The sequence below is a fragment of the Oncorhynchus clarkii genome, chromosome 7 (genome assembly GCF_045791955.1).
Source record: "Oncorhynchus clarkii lewisi isolate Uvic-CL-2024 chromosome 7, UVic_Ocla_1.0, whole genome shotgun sequence".
NCBI lineage: Eukaryota > Metazoa > Chordata > Actinopteri > Salmoniformes > Salmonidae > Oncorhynchus > Oncorhynchus clarkii.
The window spans coordinates 77810221-77833605 of NC_092153.1; the positions used below are offsets into that span (position 1 = coordinate 77810221).

The 23385-nt window shown below is 42.9% G+C and overlaps 2 protein-coding genes across 3 annotated transcripts in view; one reads left to right on the plus strand and one right to left on the minus strand.

Moving 5' to 3' along the window:
* The window catches only part of LOC139413877 (protein phosphatase 1 regulatory subunit 1A-like), a 61559-nt gene extending 38973 nt beyond the window's left edge, over positions 1-22586 (minus strand). For both annotated transcript variants that reach the window (XM_071161710.1, XM_071161709.1), the window contains exon 1: positions 22427-22586. In XM_071161710.1, the coding sequence (XP_071017811.1) occupies positions 22427-22507 (81 nt within the window). In that variant the 5' untranslated portion in view covers positions 22508-22586. The remainder of the gene's footprint in view (positions 1-22426) is intronic.
* The window catches only part of LOC139413878 (biogenesis of lysosome-related organelles complex 1 subunit 1-like), a 127262-nt gene continuing 121412 nt past the window's right edge, over positions 17536-23385 (plus strand). The window contains exon 1 of the mRNA XM_071161711.1: positions 17536-17547. The gene's annotated coding sequence lies outside the window, so the exon portion shown is untranslated. The remainder of the gene's footprint in view (positions 17548-23385) is intronic.

Sequence of the window (23385 nt, forward strand, 5' to 3'; positions counted from 1 at the left end):
TTACATCAGCATCAGTTGATTTACCCCAATTCCTAACCCCATCCATTTTTGACAACAGGCTGCGTACATTTAAATGAAAAATACCAAAACCAGATCTAGATTTAAAATCAGAGGGGGTTTGAAGACACTGCATATCAGGGCCAGGGTTAGGTTGCACGTAACCTGATATCAACAAAAGACCTCTGTTTAATAACCTTGCACGGCTTCTCTTTTTTAAGAGACCTACTGCAAGCGAATTCTACAAGTGAGTTTCTACACAATACACAAATTCGTACTGTTCACATCATGCCACAAGTGCATCGGCACTTGGACGAGTGGACCGAGTGAAAAAGAGCGAGTTCCTGCAGACAAAATGTCTAATGGACCGGAGAGCACATTGTCAGATGTACTCACCCAGCGGCAATGTTCGTTTTCAGTGCACAAAGCATTACCACAAAAATTTTCATTTTCTCTGAGAAATCTAAAAAATAGAGGTAAGGGGAGAGAGGGGCAGCGTGTATGTATGAGTCTGAATGTGAGTGTTTGCGCGTGTGAGTAGATTGGGTGTTGAGGTCGATTGAGAGAAGGGGTTGGGGATTCACTGACAGCCAGGCGAAGAGCAAAAAGGAGCAGCTTGGACGAGACACTCAGCAGACGAAGGAGGAACTCAGGCCAGCTAGAGATAGGGTTACTTTGGTCAACTTCAAGTAATGAAGTGCCGAGTTGATCTTTACACCAGCAAAAACAAATTAGTTTGCACTACACAACCAGGAAGTTACTCAACCATAAATAAATAGGTTATTAGTAGGTTAAAATGTACTAGTCACAGACAAACGACATGACATGCTGCCATCTTGAACACTCGTGGACCACTAAGTAGTCTACTGGAGCAAGGCTCTGGAGCAATGAACCGCCCTTGCTGTCTCTGCCTGGCCGGTTCCCCTCTCTCCACTGGGATTCTCTGCCTCTAACCCTATTACAGGGGCTGAGTCACTGGCTTACTGGTGCTCTTTCATGCCGTCCCTAGGAGGGGTGCGTCATTTGAGTGGGTTGAGTCACTGATGTGATCTCCCTGTCTGGGTTGGCGCCCCCCCCCCCTTGGGTTGTGCCGTGGCGGAGATCTTTGTGGGCTATACTCGGCCTTGTCTCAGGATGGTAAGTTGGTGGTTGAAGATATCCCTCTAGTGGTGTGGGGGCTGTGCTTTGGCAAAGTGGGTGGGGTTATATCCTTCCTGTTTGACCCTGTCCGGGGGTACTTGTCTCATTCTCCAGTATTTATGCTTCAGTAGTTTATGTGTCGGGGGGCTAGGGTCAGTTTGTTATATCTGGAGTACTTCTCCTGTCTTATCCGGTGTCCTGTGTGAATTTAAGTATCCTCTCTCTAATTCTCTCATTTATGAACATTTGAACATCTTGGCCATGTTCTGTTATAATCTCCACCCGGCACAGCCAGAAGATGAGGCCACCCCTCATAGCCTGGTTCCTCTCTAGGTTTCTTCCTAGGTTTTGGCCTTTCTAGGGAGTTTTTCCTAGCCAACGTGCTTCAACACCTGCATTGCTTGCTGTTTGGAGTTTTAGGCTGGGTTTCTGTACAGCACTTTGAGATATCAGCTGATGTACGAAGGGCTATATAAATACATTTGATTTGATTTGATCTTACCATACCATACCTCAATACCATACCATACCTCAATTCCATACCATATCTTACCATACAATACTTCACAATACTACCATATCTTAACATACCTTACTTCAATATTATACCATATCTTACCATACCATACCTCAATTCCATACCATACCATATCTTACCATACCATACCTCAATACCATACCTTAATACCATACCATATCTCAATACATACCGTATCTTACCATACCATACCGCAATACCATACCATACCATACCATATCTTACCATACTATATCTCAACACCATACCATATCTTACAATACATACCTCAATGCCATACCTTAATACCATACCATATCTTACCATACTATGCGTTAATACCATACTATATCATACCATACCATAATACCATAACATATCTTGCCATACTATACCATACCATAATACCTTACCATATCTTACCCTACCATACCTTAAAGCATTCCATACCATAACTTAATTCCATACCATAGTCCTGGTAACCCCAGGAGCTGCACATTTTAGTGTTTGTCCTAGCACTACACACCTGATTCAAATAACAATTCAAATAATTATTTGAGTCAGCTGTGAAGTGCTAGTGCAAAAATCTAAACGTACACCTAGGGGGGCCTCGGGACCGAGTTTGGGAAACGCAGTATTAATACCATACCAAGCCCTCGTAGCGGCTCTCATCGACACACACACACACACACACACACACACACACACACACACACACACACACACACACACACACACCACTGCCCCCAGAGCCTTAATCATCCCGTTTTCCTTTCAGCTCTTTCTCCTTCACATTCAACACTGCATAACTCACAAATTGAGAAGAAAAGAGAGAAAGCCATAGATTCTGTTATTGTTGCTTCTGTAAAAGAAGTGTCACATATGAAGAGATTCCAGCTCTTCTGATGGATCGACCAGAGTAACAATAGAATGAATCGAACGGGCTGATTCACATGGAGCACCATACTCCTCTCTCGGATTCATACGCAATATTGCTCCCAGTATAACAAAAGACGATCCATCTATGTCCTGACGTTTTTAATCTAATGTTCCCATGTTGTATCAAATAAAATAAACGTTATTTGTCACAAGCACTGAATACAACTAACTGGTGTAGACTTTACAGTGAAATGCTTACTTACAAGCCCTTAACCAACAACGCAGTTTTCAGAAAAACTGGTGTTAAGAAAGTACTTACAAAAATGAACTGAAGTAAAAAACAAAAAAAAGGAAGAAACATTTTGAAAAAATAACTAATAATTAAAGAGCAACAATATTATAACAGTAGCCAGGCACTATACAGGGGGTACCGGTGCAGAGTCAACGTGTTGGGGTTAGTCGAGGTAATTGAGGCAGTATGTACATGTAGGTAAAGGTAAAGTGGCTATGCATAGATAATAAACAGAGAGAAGCAGCAGCGTAAAAATTGAGGGGGGGAGGGTCAATACAAATAGACCAGGTGGCCATTTGATTAGCTGTTCAGGAGTCTTATGGCTTGAGGGTAGAAGCTGTTAAGAAGCCTTTTTGACCTAGACTTGGCACTCCGGTACCACTTGCCGCCTAGTAGCAGAGATAACAGTCTATGACTAGGGTGGCTGGAGTCTTTGGCAATTTTTAGGGCCTTGCTCTGACACCACCTGGTATAGAGGTCCTAAATGGAAGGAAGCTTGGCCCCAGTGATGTACTGGGCTGTACGCACTACCCTCTGTAGTGCCTTGTGGACAGAGTCCGATCAGTTGACATACCAGGCGGTGATGCAACCAGTGCTCTCGATGGTGCAGCTGTACAACTTTTGAGGATTTGAGGACCCATGCCAAATCTCCAAGTCTCCTGAGGGGGTATAGGTGTTGTCGTGCCCTCTTCACGACTGTCTTGGTGTGTTTGAACCATGATCATTTGTTGATGTGGACATCAAGGAACTTGAAGCTCTCAACCTGGTCCATTACAGCCTTGTCGATGAGAATGGGGGTGTGCCCGACCCTCCTTTTCCTGTAGTCCACGATCATCTCCTTTGTCTTGATCAAGTTGAGGGAGAGGTTGTTACCCTGGCACCATACTTCCAGGCCTTTGACCTCCTCCCTATTGGATGTCTCATTGTTGTCGGTGATCAGGCCTACCACTGTTGTGTCATCAGCTAACTTAATGATGGTGTTGGAGTCGTGCTTGAACATGCAGTCATGGGTGAACAGAGAGTACAGGGGGGGACTGAGGAAGTCCAGGATCCAGCTGCAGAGGGAGGTGTTCAGTCAGAGGGTCCTTAGCTTAGTGAGGGCACTATGGTGTTGAAAGCTGTGCTGTAGTCAATGAATAGCATTCTCACATAGGTGTTATTTTTGTCGAGGTGGGAAAGGGCATTGTGGAGTGCAATAGAGATGGCATCATCCGTGGATCTGTTGGGTTGGTATGAAAATTGGGGTAGGTCTAGGGTTTCTGGGATAATGGTGTTCATGTGAGACATGACCAGCCTTTCAAGACACTTCATGCCTACAGACATGAGTGCTACAGGTCGGTAGTCATTTAGGCAAGTTACCATGTTGTTCTTGGGCACAGGGACTACGATGGTCTGCTTAAAACATGTTGGTATTACAGGCTCGGTCAGGGACAGGTTGAAAATGTCAGTGAAGACATTTGCCAGTTGGTCAGCGCATGCTTGAAGTACATGTCCTGGTAATCTGTCTGGCGCGGCGGCCTTGTGAATGTTAACCTGTTTTAAGGTCTTACTCACATCGGCAAGTGTGTGATAACACAGTTGTCCGGAGAAGTTGGTGCTCTCATGCATGCTTCGGTGTTGCTTGCCTCGAAGCTACCTTAGAAGTCATTTAGCTTGTCTGGTGGGAATGTGTCACTGGGCAGCTCACTGCTTCCCTTTGTAGTCCGTAATAGTTTGCAAAGCCCTGCCACATCCGACGAGCATCAGAGCCGGTGTAGTACGATTCAATCTTAATCCTGTATTGACGCTTTGCCTGTTTGATGGTTCGTTGGAGGGCATAGCGGGATTTCTTATAAGCTTCCGGGTTAGAGTCCCGCTCCTTGAAAGCGGCAACTCTACCCTTTAGCTCAGTGCAGATGTTGCCTGTAAACCATAGCTTCTGTTTGGGGTATGTACGTACGGTCACTGTGGGGACGACGTCATCGATGCATCGATGAAGCCATTGACTGATGTGGTGTACTCCTGAATGGCATCGGAAGAATCCCGGAACTTATTCCAGTCTGTGCTTGCAAAACAGTCCTGTAGCTTAGCATCTGCGTCATCTGACCACTTCCGTATTGAGCGAGTCACTGGTACTTCCTGCTTCAGTTTGTGTTTGTAAGCCGTAATCAGGAGAATAGAGATAGAGTCAAATTTGCCAAATGGAGGTAGAGGGAGAGCTTTGTACGCGCCTCTGTGTGTGGAGTAAAGGTGGTCTAGAGTTTTTTTCTCCCCTGGTTGCACATGTAACATGCTGGTAGAATGAGGTAACACGGATTTAAGTTTCCCTGCATTAAAGTCACCGGCCACTAGCAGCGCTGCCTCTGAATGAGCATTTTCTTGATTGCTTATGGCCTTATACAGCTCGTTGAGTGCGGTCTTAGTGCCGGCATTGGTTTGTTGTGGTAAATGGAAAGCTATGAAAATATAGATGAAAACTCTTTGGTAAACTTTGGTAAATCATGTGGTTTACAGCTTATCATGAGATACTCTATCTCAGATGAGCAAAACCTCATGACTTCATTAATATTAGATTTTGTGCACCAGCTGTTATTGACAAATAGACATAGACCGCCACCCCTTGTCTTATCGGAGGCAACTATTCTCTCTTGCTGATGCATTGAAAACCCCACCAGATGTATGTTATCCATGTCGTCGTTCAGCCACGACTCTGTGTAACATAAGATATTACATCTGAGCTCATCCATTTTATTATCCAATGATTACAAGTTGGCTTATAGGACTGATTGTATAGGCGGATTACCGACATGCCGTCGGATCCTTACAAGGCACCCTGACCTACATCCCCAATATCTCTGTCTCTTCTTCATGCAAATGGTTCTCGTCCAGTGTCTGAAGTGTAAATCCTTCACGTCGGACTCATTAAAGAAAAATCTTTGTCCAATACGAGGTGAGTAATTGCTGTCCTGATATCCAGAAGCTCTTTTCGGTCATAAGAGACGGTGGCAGAAACATTGTGTACAAATAAATTACAAATAACACAAAAAAACACACACAATAGCAGAATTGGTTAGGAGCCCGTAAAACGGCAGCCATCTCCTCCGGGGCCATTAGTGACATACAAGACAGGTATCTTACAGACAGGAGTCTTTCCACATCCATCACATAATCTATATATAGACCTGTCCTTATAACAGCAATCCTGTTCAACTTTGAACTATCAGAATTATTCATGGTCTTTTGAGCAGTGAGACATCCAATTCCCTATATAGGGCACTTCCTTTGGCCAGAGCACTATAGGCCTGTATAAGGAATATGGTTCGGTTTAGGATGCCAGCCTTAGTCTTTTTCCTGGCTCCATCTGCTTTTCTACCATGACTTATGTCTTAATTCTTCTTCTATATGATGCTTAGTGGTTTGTACAACAGAAGAGTAGCAGAGAGCTGGTTTAGTAGCAGGTACAGTATAATGAACGTACATTAGCCTATAATTAAATGTCATGCTGTTATGGATACTGTTCAAACTCATAAAAATAATTGAAGCTGAATCAGGAAGGAAGTAATTCAGAGGACAAGGGATACACCACTATAACTACTCTCCTTCCTTCTGGTGTCTGTGTAGGTCAGTGGTGGCTGGTAACCTAAAACATTGAGGAGGACAATGGATGAAATAACCTAATGGGAGGACAATGCTATTAACTTCCTTTTTTCTCAATTTCCGCCTGACTGACGTGCCCAAAGTAAACTGCCTGATGCGCAGGCCCTGTAGAAATGTTAAAATAATGTATGTATAATGTATGAGACTAGTCTCAATAGTCTCATACAATTTATTTTTTTGAGAGAGACCATGCTCTTACAATGGAAAGTATAGGAGCATTCTGAATTCTGGCTCCCAGGATGCCATTCCTATGGCTTACACAGGGCGTCAGCAGTCTATGTTCAAGGTTTCAGGCTTGTAACTTCCAAAACGAATGAGAAATATGAGTGCAGGGACAGAGTCTTGGAAATTCGTGTTTGGGTGCGAAATGAAGACATGACGCACCTGCTAAAATCGGTTTACTATTGAACATACTTCTTTCTGTAATAAATACTATAGTTTGATTACATTTTAGGGGATCTGAGGAGTAAATAGACATTTATTTTGACGTGTTGAAACAAAGTTAAGCGCTAGATTTTCGGATTACATTCTCTGCCCGTTGAACGAGTGGATTACTCAAATCGATGGCGCCAACAAAACAGACTTTTGGGGATATAAAATAAGGATTTTATATAACAAAACGACAAAACATGTTATAGCTGGAACACTATGGATGACAAATCAGAGGAAGATTTTCAAAAGGTAAGTTAATATTTAATCGCTATTTGTGAATTTTTGAGACATGTGCCGGTGGAAAAATATTTTGATGTGGGGCACCGTCCTCAAACAATCGCATGGCATGCTTTGGCTGTAATGGCTACTGTAAATTGGACAGTGCAGTTATATTAACAAGACTTTAAGCTTTCAACCGATATAAGATACTTGTATGAACCTAAATGTTTAATATCCATAATTTTTATGATTATTTATTTGAATTGCGCTCCCTCCAGTTTCACCGAAAGTTGTCCCACTAGCATGACACCTAGCCCTAACTTAAGGAGAGGACAAGGCTATACAGCTACTGTCTGATACTTCACTATCACTACTGTTGTTTACCTTTATTCCTATCTGTACAGATAGGGAAAAAAACATTAAACTACTATATTTTCTGTATCCTGGAATGAACAAGAATCATAATGTGCTGGGCACCAGGAAGTGCAGTTGTAATGCAATTTCAGTCATAGGAGATATAGATATATCCATTTTAGTCTAAAAGTAATAAGGTGATTATGAAATACAGTGCTGACTTCTCTCAGTATTACAGTAGCTAAGAATAGAACTGGCCCAGAGCTTGGGCTTATTTCAGTTACAGTCATCTCAGGCATGTATTGAAACAGATGTGCTTTCGGAACCTTTTTTAAATCTAGGACAGATGAGGGGTGTGACAGCCAAAACATTATCTCTGTACTGCCTCTCAGAAATGTCATCTCAGAAGCACTAGGAATTAACAGTGTTGACCCAGTGAAGGACAAATATATGTCTAGACATCAGCTTATACAAGATGTTAAATCAAACCTACCCAGGTACATCATGGAGTTACATGACCTTGAAATGCCATGATTCCTCATGTTAACTAATTAGGGACAGAAGGGTTTTATTATGCACAAAGAAGCTCTTATCGAAAGGATTGAGGTTGCTCAAATTCAAGAGAAAGGGAATGTCTCAGAAATTGATACACTGTCATTCTAACACTGTGGGTAAAGAAATTAGGGAAGTAGAAATTTATACACTGTCATTCTAACACTGTGGGGAAAGAGATTAGGGAAGTGGAAATTGATACACTGTCATTCTAACACTGTGGGGAAAGAGATTAGGGAAGTAGAAATTAGAACCACATTATGATGTCATACAAGGAAGCGTTTGTTTTGAAACATGTAGAAGTACGTTCCAAACCAAATGCTTAGTTCCTTGAAACTGATTACAGTTGTTAGTCAGCAGCATCCCCCAGGGCCGGTTCCTCCAGGACTCTACCACCCAGGACTCCAACCCCAGGACTCCAGCCCCAGGACTCCAGCCCCAGGAATCCAACCCCCAGGATCATCCTCCAGGACTCCAACCCAAGGACTCCAGCCCCAGGACTCCAGTCCCAGGAATCCAACCCCCAGGACCATCCTCCAGGACTCTACCACCCAGGACTCCATCACCCAGGACTCCAGCCCCAGGACACCAACCCCCAGGACTCCATCCCCCAGGACCATCCTCCAGGACTCTACCACCCAGGACTCCAGCCCCAGGACTCCATCCCCCAGGACCATCCTCCAGGACTCCATCCCCCAGGACTCCATCCCCCAGGACCGCATCTTCAAGGACTCCATCACCCAGGACTCCAGCCCCAGGAATCCAACCCCCAGGACCATCTCCCAGGACTCCAGCCCCAGGACTTCAACCCCCAGGACTCCATCCCCCAGGACCATCCTCCAGGACTCCATCACCCAGGACTCCAGCCCCAGGACTCCAACACCCAGGACTCCATCCCCCAGGGCCGCATCCTCAAGGACTCCATCACCCAGGACTCCAGCCCCAGGAATCCAATCCCCAGGACCATCCCCCAGGACTCCAACCCCCAGGACTCCAACCCCCAGGACCATCCCCTAGGACGGGGGACTGGAGTCCTCAAGGACTCCATCACCCAGGACTCCATCCCCCAGGACCATCCTCCAGGACCATCCTCCAGGACTCTACCACCCAAGGACTCCATCACCCAGGACTCCATCCCCGGGACTCCATCCCCCAGGACTCCATCCCCCAGGACTCCAACCCCCAGGACTCCAACCCCGAGGACCATCCCCTAGGACTCCAATAGCCAGGACTCCATCCCCCAGTACTCCTTCCCCCAGAGAGATAGTTTGATGGACAGTGAATGCTGCTTCTCTCCAGAGCCTGATCTACACACTATGAGGTGTCCAGGCACAACAAGGAGTACTGAGGCATGGAGGAAGGCCTGTGATACCAACACAGGCACACTGAGACACTGTGATGTCATGGCTGTTCTATGACAAATCCCTGAAAATACTGAAACACCAGTTTTGAGGAAGTTACTGAAAATATAGTTTATCAAGCTACCAATTACTTGACAGTGGAATAATTTAAGCTACACTACAGCTACCCTTAAGAAAAATAGAGTTTACCTAACTCAAATTACTTTGAAAAAGAACATGCAAACTACTTTGTGAAAAATAATACAAATCGCAAGAACAGAACTTTGGGGTCAGATGTTAACAGAATGTGTAATTTAGCCTATTAAACCCCAAAACTATGTTTCACGTCAGAATTAGGCTGGTCTGATGCCAATAAAGAAAATACATTCTTACCTATTTCAACCGTATTTTATTTTTGCAAATAAAGTAGTCTGTATCCACTGGGCACAGACGTCAATTCAACATCTCATTCCACATTGGTTCAACGTCATTTCATTGAAATGATGTGGAAACAATGTTGATTCAAGCGGTGTGTGTCCAGTGGGTCGTTCCAGTAGTTGGCTACACTGCTACACAACAACAAAAAAGCATTTAACTAACACTGTGAAACACTGAAACATTACAGCACAGAAATGTTGAAACACAAACAACTTAAATCACCTAAGCACTGAAATACCTAAGCACTGAAACACCTAAGCATTGAAACACCTAAGCACTGAAACACCTAAGCATTGAAACACCGAAACTGACACTGAAACAAAGTAGTTCCATTGCTACCTCACACTGGAATAGTGAGACACTAAAAAACTTTAACAATGAAACACAAGAAAATACTTAAACACCCAAACAAGGAAACGCTGATCAGCATATCAGCTGGCCTCTTGTTATCAGCCCCACACTGAAATACTGTGATGCCCACACCACATCAGTCAGCTCTGATAGGATCTGTGATGCCCACACCACATCAGTCAGCTCTGATAGGATCTGTGATGCCCACACCACATCAGTCAGCTCTGATAGGATCTACGATGCCCACACCACGTCAGTCAGCTCTGATAGGATCTATGATGCCCACACCACGTCAGTCAGCTCTGATAGGATCTATGATGCCCACACCACATCAGTCAACCCCACACTGAAATACTGTGATGCCCACACCACATCAGTCAGCTCTGATAGGATCTACGATGCCCACACCACGTCAGTCAGCTCTGATAGGATCTATGATGCCCACACCACGTCAGTCAGCTCTGATAGGATCTATGATGCCCACACCACATCAGTCAACCCCACACTGAAATACTGTGATGCCCACACCATGTCAGTCAGCTCTGATAGGATCTATGATGCCCACACCACGTCAGTCAACCCCACACTGAAATACTGTGATGCCCACACCACATCAGTCAACCCCACACTGAAATACTATGATGCCCACACCACATCAGTCAGCTCTGATAGGATCTATGACGCCCACACCACGTCGGTCTGCTCTGATAGGATCTATGACGCCCACACCACATCAGTCAGCTCTGATAGGATCTATGATGCCCACACCACATCAGTCAACCCCACACTGAAATACTGTGATGCCCACACCACATCAGTCAGCTCTGATAGGATCTATGATGCCCACACCATGTCAGTCAACCCCACACTGAAATACTGTGATGCCCACACCACATCAGTCAACCCAACACTGAAATACTATGATGCCCACACCACATCAGTCATCTCTGATAGGATCTATGATGCCCACACCACATCAGTCAGCTCTGATAGGATCTATGATGCCCACACCACGTCAGTCAACCCCACACTGAAATACTGTGATGCCCACACCACATCAGTCAACCCCACACTGAAATACTATGATGCCCACACCACATCAGTCATCTCTGATAGGATCTATGATGCCCACACCACATCAGTCAGCTCTGATAGGATCTATGATGCCCACACCACATCAGTCAACCCCACACTGAAATACTGTGATGCCCACACCATGTCAGTCAGCTCTGATAGGATCTATGATGCCCACACCACGTCAGTCAACCCCACACTGAAATACTGTGATGCCCACACCACATCAGTCAGCTCTGATAGGATCTATGACGCCCACACCACGTCGGTCTGCTCTGATAGGATCTATGACGCCCACACCACATCAGTCAGCTCTGATAGAATCTATGATGCCCACACCACGTCAGTCAGCTCTGATAGGAACTATGATGCCCACACCACGTCAGTCAGCTCTGATAGGATCTATGATGCCCACACCACATCAGTCAGCTCTGATAGGATCTATGATGCCCACACCACATCAGTCAGCTCTGATAGGATCTATGATGCCCACACCACATCAGTCAGCTCTGATAGGATCTATGATGCCCACACCACATCAGTCAACCCCACACTGATATACTGTGATGCCCACACCACATCAGTCAGCTCTGATAGGATCTATGATGCCCACACCACATCAGTCAGCTCTGATAGGATTTATGATGCCCACACCACATCAGTCAGCTCTGATAGGATCTATGATGCCCACACCACGTCAGTCAGCTCTGATAGGATCTATGATGCCCACACCATGTCAGTCAGCTCTGATAGGATCTATATTGCCCACACCACATCAGTCAGCCCCACACTGAAATACTATGATGCCCAAACCACGTCAGTCAGCTCTGATATAATCTATGATGCCCACACCACGTCAGTCAGCCAGCTCTATTCTGATAGGCTCTGTGATGCCCACACTCTGCTCTGATAGGCTTTGTGATGACCACACCATGTCAGTCAGCTCTGATAGGCTCTGTGATGCCCACACTCTGCTCTGATAGGGTCAGTGATGCCCACACCACGTCAGTCAGCCCCACACTGAAAAACTGTGATGCCCAAACCACGTCAGTCAGCTCTGATAGGATCTATGACGCCCACACCACATCAGTCAGCTCTGATAGGATCTATGACGCCTACACCACGTCAGTCAGCTCTGATAGGATCTATGATGCCCACACCACGTCAGTCAGCCAGCTCTGATAGGCTCCGTGATGACCACACCACGTCAATCAGTCAGCTCTGATAGGCTCCATGATGACCACTCCATATCAGTCAGTCAGCTCTGATAGGCTCTGTGATGCCTACACTCTGCTCTGATAGGCTCTGTGATGCCCACACCACGTCAGTCAGCCAGCTCTGATAGGCTCCGTGATGACCACACCACCACAATCAGTCAGCTCTGATAGGCTTCATGATGACCACTCCATGTCAGTCAGTCAGCTCTGATAGGCTCTGTGATGACCACACTCTGCTCTGATAGGCTCTGTGATGCCAGTCAGCCAACTCTGCTCTGATAGGCTCTGTGGTTGACTAAACCATGTCAGGAAAGCCATGCAGCTCTCAGCATCTCAGGATTCATAAGAGTGTCATCTCTGAGTGGCACCCAGCCAAGTCCCTCTCTGCAGGGCGGCTGAGAGCTACAGGATCAGTGCTCAAAGCTGTCTGACTCTAACAGAAGGAGATTTCCACAACTTATATCATTCCAGTAGAGGTAACTGTAGGACAGTAAAGCAGCCTACCAACGTATGCACGGGCAAAATAACACACACACGTGAATGTGCGTACACACACACACAAACACACAACCTCACACATACAGCACCAAAGAGTGTTCGAACAGATGTTTCACTTCCTCCTCAGTAATTAGTGCCTATTGATATCGTAACAAGAGGACAGTGTGATTCATGGTTCACTTCCTCCTCAGTAATTAGTGCCTATTGATATCGTAACAAGAGGACAGTGTGATTCATGGTTCACTTCCTCCTCAGTAATTAGTGCCTATTGATATCATAACAAGAGGACAGTGTGATTCATGGTTCACTTCCTCCTCAGTAATTAGTTTCTATTGATATCGTAACAAGATGACAGTGTGATTCATGGTTCACTTCCTCCTCAGTAATTCGTTTCTATTGATATCGTAACAAGAGGACAGTGTGATTCATGGTTCACTTCCTCCTCAGTAATTAGTGCCTATTGATATCGTAACAAGATGACAGTGTGATTCATGGTTCACTTCCTCCTCAATAATTAGTTCCTATTGATGTCGTAACAAGATGACAGTGCGATCCATGGTTCACTTCCTCCTGACTCTCAGTACATCAGACAGAGCTATAGCCAGAGGCTGACCCCACTGTGATCCCTGAGCAACACCTCTCTCTCATCACGCCTCCTCACACACACACACACACACACACACACAGACACACACACACACACACACACACACACACACACACACACACACATACACATACATACACACACACACACACACACACACACACACACACACACACACACGCACACACACACACACACACACACATACACACACACATACACACACACACATACACACACACACACACGCACACACACACACACTTAACCTAAAGTTACATACAAATAAATCACGGGTAGAAGGGCAGTGAACCAGAATTGTCAAAAAGTCAAATGTCAAATGACGATTAGACAAATGAAGAGTCCCCTCCCATGACCATAACCTTAATGATTTATAACAGTATTATGAATCTATCCCAACACTCCTATTTAACCTCTAGTAACTCCCCATCCCGAGTCCGGGAGCGTAATCATCGACTGACACTAATTAGTATAACGCAACTGACATAAATATTCCTAGAAAATATTGCTATTCATGAAAATCACAAGTGAAATATATTGAGACACAGCTTAGCCTTTTGTTAATCACCCTGTCATCTCAGATTTTCTAAATATACTTTACAGCCAAAGCTAGACAAGCATTTGTGTAAGTTTAGCGATAGCCTAGCATAGCATTTTGTCCAGCTAGCAGCAGGTAACGTGGTCACGGAAATCAGAAAAGCAATCAAATTAAATTGTTTACCTTTGATGAGCTTCGGATGTTTTCACTCACGAGACTCCCAGTTAGATAGCCAATGTTCCTTTTTTCCCAAAAGTTTATTTTTGTAGGCGAAATAGCTCCGTTTGTTCTTCACGTTTGGCTGAGAAATTGCAGTCACGAAAACGGCCAAAACTATTCCAAATTAGCTCCATAATATCGACAGAAACATGGTAAACGTTGTTTATAATCAATCCTCAAGGTGTTTTTCAAATATCTATTCAATAATATATCAACCGGGACAGTTGGCTTTTCAGTAGGACCGGGAGGAAAAATGGCTACCTCTCTCTTTTACGCAAGAATCACTCAGAGCCATCAGCTGGCCACTTACGCAATGTGTTCGTTTACGCCCATTCTTCAACATAAAGGCGTGAAACTACGTCTAAAGGCTGTAGACACCTTAGGGAAGACGTAGAAAAAGGAATCTGGTTGATATCTCTTTCAATGGGCAATAGGGATGCATAGAAAGACAGGGGTTTCAAAATAAGGGTCACTTCCTGATTGGATTTTTCTCAGGATTTCGCCTGCAATATCAGTTCTGTTATACTCGCAGACAATATTTTTACAGTTTTGGAAACTTTAGAGTGTTTTCTATCCTGTCAATTATATGCATATTCTAGCATCTGGTCCTGAGAAATAGGCAGTTTACTTTGGGACGTTATTTTTCCAAAAATAAAAATAGTGCCCCCTAGCTTCAAGAGGTTTTTAATTAATCTACTAAAAACAAAAAACATTCCTTCCTACATATTTGTAGGAAGGAACTCACTCAATTTGTGTACTGTTCAAACTTGTCATTACAAACTTATTTAAATCTGGGTTATGGGACCTAGAAAGAGCATTTAGTTTTATTTACATTCAGTACTGACTTTAGAGTCAATAGTGATAGAAAATCTGTCTTCCAATTTGAAAAGGCTTGGTCAACTGATGGAGCAATGGAATACAACACTGTATCTGTGGAATACAACACTGTATCTGTGGAATACAACACTGTATCTGTGCAATACAACACTGTATCTGCGGAATACAACACTGTGTCTGCGGAATACAACACTGTGTCTGCGGAATACAACACTGTATCTGTGGAATGCAACACTGTGTCTGCGGAATACAACACTGTATCTGTGGAATGCAACACTGTATCTGTAGAATACAACACTGTATCTGTGGAATACAACACTGTATCTGAGGAATACAACACTGTATCTGCGGAATACAACACTGTATCTGTAGAATACAACACTGTATCAATGGAATACAACACTGTATCTGTGGAATACAACACTGTATCTGTGGAATACAACACTGTATCTGCATACACATGAATATGTGTATATATTTTTTGACATCATCTACCTTCATCATCTACCTTGAGTTCTGTCATTGAGATAATTATGAAACAAGTCTACAAACATGGAAGTCTACAAACATGGAAGCACAATTCATTCTATCATCTAAGGCATTTGCAATATTATTTACAACATGCACGGTAGCCATAGTGGTACCATGTTTAGGTCTGAATCCGGATTGGTTAATATTAAGAACACCGTTTACTGATAGATCATAACGTAGCTGTTTGTTGACAAATGATTCTAGGATTTTTGCAAGACAAGGGAGCCTGTAAAGGGGTGGGAAAACAACACTTAGGCTTCTACTTCCAGCGTTTACATACCATATACATTTTACGGACACCGTATATTTTACATTGGTTAACTTGTTGTTTTTAGTCCCTCCCTTTAGCTAGTTTTATTTGCCATATATTTTTCAACTGTGCTGTGATGTTTCACAAAAGTTCTGAACTTTTCTATTCTTACAGATTGTAAATCAGATTGTAAATCAAATTTTTTGCTCTTATATTATGATGCATTATATTATTGATCGATTGACTTTTCAAATCACCCAGAGGACAGTAAATGTTACAATTCTTCAGCCAAACCTGAACCTGCTACCAAAAACATGCTACTGTACATGTGGACAGTACCAAAACAAATGATCTAATGATTCTGTCTCTTTGCATCAAGATTTGCAGAGCTGCGATGGGAGTATCCCCATATATACATAATATTCTATTGGTTGCAAGAATTTTGTATAATCATTTAAAAAGAAAAACTCTATGTTTGGAATCAACCGTCATTTTGTGTATCAGTTCATAAACCATGTGCCATGGAATTGGTACATCAAAAATCTCTTCCCAACTATTTTACGACTTATAAGGTCCTTAAGTGAAAAGGGTATACTTTTTTATTTATCACAATTTTCTTTAATCAGTTTTGGACTTTAATGTAGGGCTGACAAGTTCCTTACCTTCTCCCCTTTCCACTTTTCTCCTCCATTTTTACAGTAATGCTGCAATTACTTGGTTGTAATTTTGGTTAGAGCAGACATTTTCATATATTTCTGTTAGTTCCATGTGTGACATAACTCCACTAGTCCCATTTATGATATAATTTACAAGGATTATACAATTTTTAAAACGTTCTTTCAAAAATAACGTTTTTTTCAGTTATTGCATTTGAGTTTAAGCGTAATATTTTGTTGATTTCTTATGAAGAAGATGTCTGAGAGTACAGGAGAGTACCATGGATTAGTCTAGTTTTTTAACTCAGAGTTGCTCAGCCAGAGAGATAACAAATGGATGAGAAAATTGTGAGTGTCAAAACAGGGTCTAGTAGAAAAAACGCTCTCAATAATAACGATCATGCAGGAACGCCTGGGGCAAGAATTTATTTTATCTTCACAATTATACGATGGTCAGAGTTTTTCAATTTGGTATCTCTGAGACAATCAATAGGCCAGTGGTTGCTGATATAATTAGCAAAATCACCAGTAGCCAAATACTTATGGGGACGGTTAGTCAGGAAGCCAATCAACATCTCCTAACACAACCAGTTTAGATACCAGAAAGGGTTTTAAATCATCAGAAATAGTACCAACAGCCTCCGCGAAGCGGCTGGGAGGCTGTAGACTTCAGTAATAAATATATGCACATTCTAGCTTATGGCCACTTTTACAGCCAACATCTCACACATTTTTGGGGACAGAGATGCTAAGAGAGCAATATGCCATAACAGAAGTCCATCACATCTAAAACGGCAACGTCCTTATCCATAATCAAATTATTCAGCCAGGTCTCTGAGATGACCGTAACGTCTGGGCTAGTAACATGCACCCATACATCCAGAAATGTTAAACATCAGGCTTTGCACATGTATATGGAACAGTCCGAGCCCGAGCAAGATGTGACAACAGCAGGAGTGTCCATGGTGGATAGATGGGGACATAATTGTTAATAGAATTGGATGAGCCACAATGGGCTTCCTGATTGCACACAAACTGGCAGAAATAATAACAGAATTCAGGTAAATGTGCACAAGATTACTATTATAAGTACCCCTATGCTTAGGAGCACATGCAGCAATACGATATCTTGATATGACAATTAGTAGCATAGGTGGAGCTAACAACAGTGTGTTTTCCGTATGGTAACTAACAGAGCTTTCAATGGAAATGAAATTAAACTGGCACAGAATGACTAATTACAATACCCCCTATCAACACGGGAAGCTGTGACAGAATGATATCAGCTCACCTGTGTAATATTGACATAAGCTCTGAACCACTTGTTTTTTCAAACATGGTCCTGTTTTATCAATTGCTGTGCTGAACAACGGACAGTTCATTACCTCTGTTATGTGTTGTGTGTATTTGTATTCAATAACACACATGCACAATAAATAGGCCTACATCTAAAAATACATACAGCCTCATTGTATATATTTATATACAGTGCCTTGCGAAAGTATTCGGCCCCCTTGAACTTTGCGACCTTTTGCCACATTTCAGGCTTCAAACATAAATATATAAAACTGTATTTTTTTGTGAAGAATCAACAACAAGTGGGACACAATCATGAAGTGGAACGACATTTATTGGATATTTCAAACTTTTTTAACAAATCAAAAATACTTTAATACTATAATACTTTGTAGCGCCACCTTTTGCTGCGATTACAGCTGTAAGTCGCTTGGGGTATGTCTCTATCAGTTTTGCACATCGAGAGACTGACATTTTTTCCCATTCCTCCTTGCAAAACAGCTCAAGCTCAGTGAGGTTGGATGGAGAGCATTTGTGAACAGCAGTTTTCAGTTCTTTCCACAGATTCTCGATTGGATTCAGGTCTGGACTTTGACTTGGCCATTCTAACACCTGGATATGTTTATTTTTGAACCATTCCATTGTAGATTTTGCTTTATGTTTTGGATCATTGTCTTGTTGGAAGACAAATCTCCGTCCCAGTCTCAGGTCTTTTGCAGACTCCATCAGGTTTTCTTCCAGAATGGTCCTGTATTTGGCTCCATCCATCTTCCCATCAATTTTAACCATCTTCCCTGTCCCTGCTGAAGAAAAGCAGGCCCAAACCATGATGCTGCCACCACCATGTTTGACAGTGGGGATGGTGTGTTCAAGGTGATGAGCTGTGTTGCTTTTACGCCAAACATAACGTTTTGCATTGTTGCCAAAAAGTTCAATTTTGGTTTCATCTGACCACAGCACCTTCTTCCACATGTTTGGTGTGTCTCCCAGGTGGCTTGTGGCAAACTTTAAACAACATTTTTTATGGATATCTTTAAGAAATGGCTTTCTTCTTGCCACTCTTCCATAAAGGCCAGATTTGTGCAATATACGACTGATTGATGTCCTATGGACAGAGTCTCCCACCTCAGCTGTAGATCTCTGCAGTTCATCCAGAGTGATCATGGGCCTCTTGGCTGCATCTATGATCAGTCTTCTCCTTGTATGAGCTGAAAGTTTAGAGGGACGGCCAGGTCTTGGTAGATTTGCAGTGGTCTGATACTCCTTCCATTTCAATATTATCGCTTGCACAGTGCTCCTTGGGATGTTTAAAGCTTGGGAAATCTTTTGTATCCAAATCCGGCTTTAAACTTCTTCACAACAGTATCTCGGACCTGCCTGGTGTGTTCCTTGTTCTTCCTGATGCTCTCTGCGCTTTTAACAGACCTCTGAGACTATCACAGTGCAGGTGCATTTATACGGAGACTTGATTACACACAGGTGGATTGTATTTATCATCATTAGTCATTTAGGTCAACATTGGATCATTCAGAGATCCTCACTGAACTTCTGGAGAGAGTTTGCTGCACTGAAATTAAAGGGGCTGAATAATTTTGCACGCCCAATTTTTCAGTTTTTGATTTGTTAAAAAAGTTTGAAATATCCAATAAATGTCGTTCCACTTCATGATTGTGTCCCACTTGTTGTTGATTCTACACAAAAAAATACAGTTTTATATCTTTATGTTTGAAGCCTGAAATGTGGCAAAAGGTCGCAAAGTTCAAGGGGGCCGAATACTTTTGCAAGGCACTGTATATACAGTACCAGTCAAATATTTGGACACACCTACTCATTCAAGGGTTTTTCTTTATTTCTCCTATTTTCTACATTGTAAAAACAATGAAATAACACATACGGAATCATGTACACGTAGTAACAAAAAAAGTGTTAAACAAATCAAAATGTATTTTATGTTTGAGATTCATCAAAGTAGCCACCATTTGTCTTGATGACAGCTTTGCACACGCTAGGCATTGTCTCAACCAGCTTCACCTGGAATGCTTTTCCAACAGTCTTGATCCAACAGTCAGATCCCACATATGCTGAGCAATTGGTGGCTGCTTTTCCTTCACTCTGCTGTCCAACTCATCCCAAACCATCTCAATTGGGTTGAGGTCGGGTGATTGTGGAGGCCAGGTCATCTGATGCAGCACTCCATCACTATCCTTCTTGATCAAATAGCCCTTACACAGCCTGGAGGTGTGTGGGGTCATTGTCCTGTTGAAAAACAAATGATAGTCCCACTAAGCGCAAACCAGATGGGTTGGCGTATCGCTGCAGAATGCTGTGGTAGCCATGCTGGTTAAGTGTGCCTTGAATTCTAAATAAATCACTGACAGTGTCACCAGCAAAGCACCTCCTCCTCCATGCTTAATGGTGGGAACTAAACATGCGGAGATCATCCGTTCACCTACTCTGCATCTCACAAAGACATGGAGGTTGGAACCAAAAATCTTAAACTTGGACTCATCAGACCAAAGGACAGATTTCCACCGGTCTAATGTCCATTGCTCATGTTTCTTGGCCCAAGCAAGTCTCTTCTTATTATTGGTGTCCTTTAGAAGTGGTTTCTTTGCAGCAATTCGACCATGAAGAACTGATTCACACATTCTCCTCTGAACAGTTGATGTTGAGATGTGTCTGTTATTAGAACTCTGCAATTTCTGAGGCTGGTAACTCTAATGAACTTATCCTCTGCAGCAGAGATAACTCTGGGTATTCCTTTCCTGTGGCGGTCCTCATGAGAGCCAGTTTCATCATAGCGCTTGATTGTTTTTACTACTGCACTTGAAGAAAGTTCTTGAAATGTTCTGCATTTACTGACCTTCATGTCTTAAAGTAATGTTTCTATTTGTTTATTGGAGCTGTTCTCGCCATAACATGGACTTGGTCTTTTACCAAATAGGGCATCTTCTGTATACCACCCCTACCTTATCTCGAACTGCTTTGCTTTATCTTGGCCAGGTCGCAATTGTAAATGATAACTTGTTCTCAACTTGCCTACCTGGTTAAATAAAGGTGTTCTCAACTGGCCTACCTGGTTAAATAAAGGTGTTCTCAACTTGCCTACCTAGTTAAATAAAGGTGTTCTCAACTTGCCTACCTGGTTAAATAAAGGTGTTCTCAACTTGCCTACCTGGTTAAATAAAGGTGAAATAAATAAATAAATAAAACAACACAACTGACTGGCATTAAGACGGAAATAAATTTCACAAATTAACTTTTAACAAGGCACACTTGCTAATTTGAAATGCATTTCCAGGTGAATATCTCATGAAGCTGGTTGAGAGAATGCCAAGAGTGTTCAAAGCTGTCATCAAGGCAAAGGGTGGCTACTTTGAAGAATCTCAAATATAAAATATATTTAGATTTGCTTAACACTTTTTTTGTTACTACGTGTACATGATTCCGTATGTTTCATTTGGTTACTACATGATTCCATATGTGTTATTTCATAGTTTTGATGTCTTCACTATTCTTCTACAATGTTGAAAATAGTAAAAAATAGTAAAAAATTAAGAAAACCCCTTGAATGAGTAGGTGTGTCCAAACTTTAGACTGGTTCTGTAAGTCTAACGTTCACCTTTTGGACGCTGTATCCATGATTTTATCCGATGACTAGATTTTGAGTTACGTAGGTTTGGGTAAAAAAAATAGTCTGATGACCCCTTATACTGACGGCCCTGTAAACAATCCAGTGGTACTTGGTAACGGCTGGACAGATCAGGACGAAAGTGTTGTGTACATCGACATTGGTGTCGTGTTGGTTTACATATGAGGGTAAGGAGATTTTAATTTAACATTGAGCTTTAAATCAAATAATATGTTATTTGTCACCTGTGCCGAATACAACAGTTGTAGACCTTACAGCAGAATGCTTACTTACAAACCGTTTACCAGAAATGTAGCTTTAAGAAAAATAAGAGTAAAAATAATATTTACTAACTAAAGTTAAAACATTTGTAAAATAAGACAATAAAATGACAATAACAACTCTATATACAGGGGTACCGGTACAAAGACAATGTGTGGGGGTACAGGTACAGGTAATTGAGGTAATATGTACATGTAGGTAGGGGTAAAGTGACTATGCATAGATTATAAACAGTGAGTAGCAGCAGCATGAAAAGATTATAATAATTTAATGAAACGGAAGGAGGAGTCGATGCAAATAACCAATTTAATAGTCACGCCAACTATTGAGATTCACACTCTGCTCTGTAAGGGCTACAACCTCCCCGTGTCATAACTAATTGATCCCGACCCACCGAATGCTCTCAGAACGGACACTATTGAGAGACCATGTCGTCCTGTGCCATAACTGCCTACGACCCACTAGCCTAGCCCCATTTCCAGCCTGCCCCTATGTCTGTTCAGATTGAAGACTGGCTGCGATAGCACCGGTAAAACTGTACCTCATTGATCCTGTAAGTAACACCTAGGAAAGCTAACTGCTTGTGTAAGGTCCTGTATGATCACCCCCACTGCCTCCTCACCTGTTCAGCAGCCTCTGGGTCCAGGTGTGAGTCGAGGAGAGGCATGGTGAACTGGATCTTCCTGGGGCTGCCTGTCTCCATGGTCCTGCTGGTGGTAGAGTAGTAGTAGTAGAGTAGAAGATGCACAGATCACTATCGAGCGCTTTCTCTCTCTATCTCTGTCTCTCTGAGTCTGTCTGTCTATCTGTCTCTCTGAGTCTGTCTGTCTCTCTATCTCTGTCTCTCTGAGTCTGTCTGTCTCTCTGTCTCTCTGAGTCTGTCTGTCTGTCTCTCTGTCTCTCTATCTCTGTCTCTCTGAGTCTGTCTGTCTCTCTGTCTCTCTGAGTCTGCCTGTCTCTCTGTCTCTCTGTCTCTCTATCTCTTCACACCTGTCCCCTTCTATTACCCCCTTCCTCTCTCTCTCCCTGTCCTTTCTATGCCGTACTCTTTCAGTCTCTTTCTTTCTTTTCCAGCTCCACTATTACTGTGTTCCTGTGTTCCTGTGTTCCTGTGTTCCTGTGTTCCTGTGTTCCTGTGTTACTATGTTCCTCTGTTCCTCTGTTCCTCTGCCCGGTCTCCTTTCAGTTCTGTACTAGAGAGGGAAGCAAGGGCATACTGCGCTCTGAAGACCTCTCTCTCTTTCTCTCTCTCTCTCTCTCTCTCTCTCTCTCATTCGCTGAGTCTGCCTCCCTCTCGCACTTGACCCCGCCCCCTCTCCCCTCTCTCTCTCGTTCTATTGGCTGGTCTTGCACTGGGATTTAACTGCAGAGCCAAACCAAGCCGGAGGCTGAGGCTCTCCTAACTCCTACAAGCAGCCAAATACATCACACCATCATGCTCAGTAAAAATATTTTAGTGATGATGGATTTAAAAAAAAAAGTCAAACACCTACACACACACACAGCACAACACCTACACACACACCTACACACACACATACAGATGTACACAACACATACACTACATAACATATTGATGGG